Source organism: Echinococcus granulosus, assembly GCF_000524195.1.
Source record: "Echinococcus granulosus chromosome Unknown EG_S00617, whole genome shotgun sequence".
NCBI lineage: Eukaryota > Metazoa > Platyhelminthes > Cestoda > Cyclophyllidea > Taeniidae > Echinococcus > Echinococcus granulosus.
The window spans coordinates 1-1,002 of NW_020170996.1; the positions used below are offsets into that span (position 1 = coordinate 1).

The 1,002-nt window shown below is 37.7% G+C and overlaps 1 protein-coding gene across 1 annotated transcript; it reads left to right on the forward strand. All coding sequences in view use genetic code 11, as the record gives it.

Annotated features, from left to right (window-relative positions):
- Nucleotides 1-396: 396 nt before the first annotated feature.
- EGR_11247 (hypothetical protein) lies at nucleotides 397-780 on the forward strand (the record flags this gene model as incomplete). Its single annotated transcript, XM_024500494.1, has 2 exons — nucleotides 397-413; nucleotides 681-780. The coding sequence occupies 2 exons, from the start codon at nucleotides 397-399 to the stop codon at nucleotides 778-780; spliced, it is 117 nt and encodes a 38-aa protein (XP_024345092.1).
- Nucleotides 781-1,002: the final 222 nt, after the last annotated feature.

Here is a 1,002-nt window from a genome sequence, read left to right on the forward strand (position 1 = left end):
TTATGCAAAAAAATGGTCACTTGACATTCCATATGTTAGGCTAATTAATTTGCAAGCATAGGAATTTGTTTAGATTCTTAAAAACAACTAACATTTTGGGTGTAATTTATCAATCAGGTCGTCAAGTGGATAAGGAGATGGATTATGAGTAAATTTGCCATAGAAATGCAACAAAACATCTGACAGTTCGCCAAATTGAGGGACAGTCAAACTAACCACAGTTGGGGACAAATAAGCAAATTGCATTTCCAAATGCATTAACATATTCCAGAGAACTAAATGCAATGGAACTTATTTGACGAAAATTATTGCTCTTGACAGCAGGTTTGAGACTGCCTAAAATGTTTAGGCCACTTGGACACCGAAAATCGGCCCAAGTGCTGCGAAAGTTGACATATGACTGCTACGCCTAGGTGAATCTTCTAATTCTTCCTTGATCTTGCAAACACTTGGATTTTTCTCCCGTAAATGGCTAAAAGGAGACGATTGCTTTGCTCGATAAAAGGCAAAATAAATAAATGCACCATTTTCAAAGTTGATACAACCTTAGGTAAAAATACGTCTACACTGATTCTCTCATTTACATGGGTAAGTGACTATATATATAGAAGGTACGTTGAAAAGTCAGTTAGATGGTGTTGATATGTCTCTAGTATCTTATGTTATCGCTGCCCACAAAGAAAAGCTGCACAAAGGAATCGTCTTGCTAATTTGTGGCTCATAGCTGTTGCAAAGGTAAAAAGGGATGGTAGTCATGGTCAACTGCTGAAGGTGCATTAGGCACTCGCAAAAATCCTCCCTGATTCCCAACACGTAGTTCTATCCACTAAAGATCAAAAGCACCTTAACAACCGTTAAGCGTATATTAAAGTCCAAGATTGCATACACTTAGGCACACAGAAGAAAAGAGTAAGGGAATCTGCTTTGTGCAAAAGTTGCAAGTATCATGCCAAATACTCGAGCTGTAAGAGACGTGATTTCTGCATTTTTTATTGTTGCCAA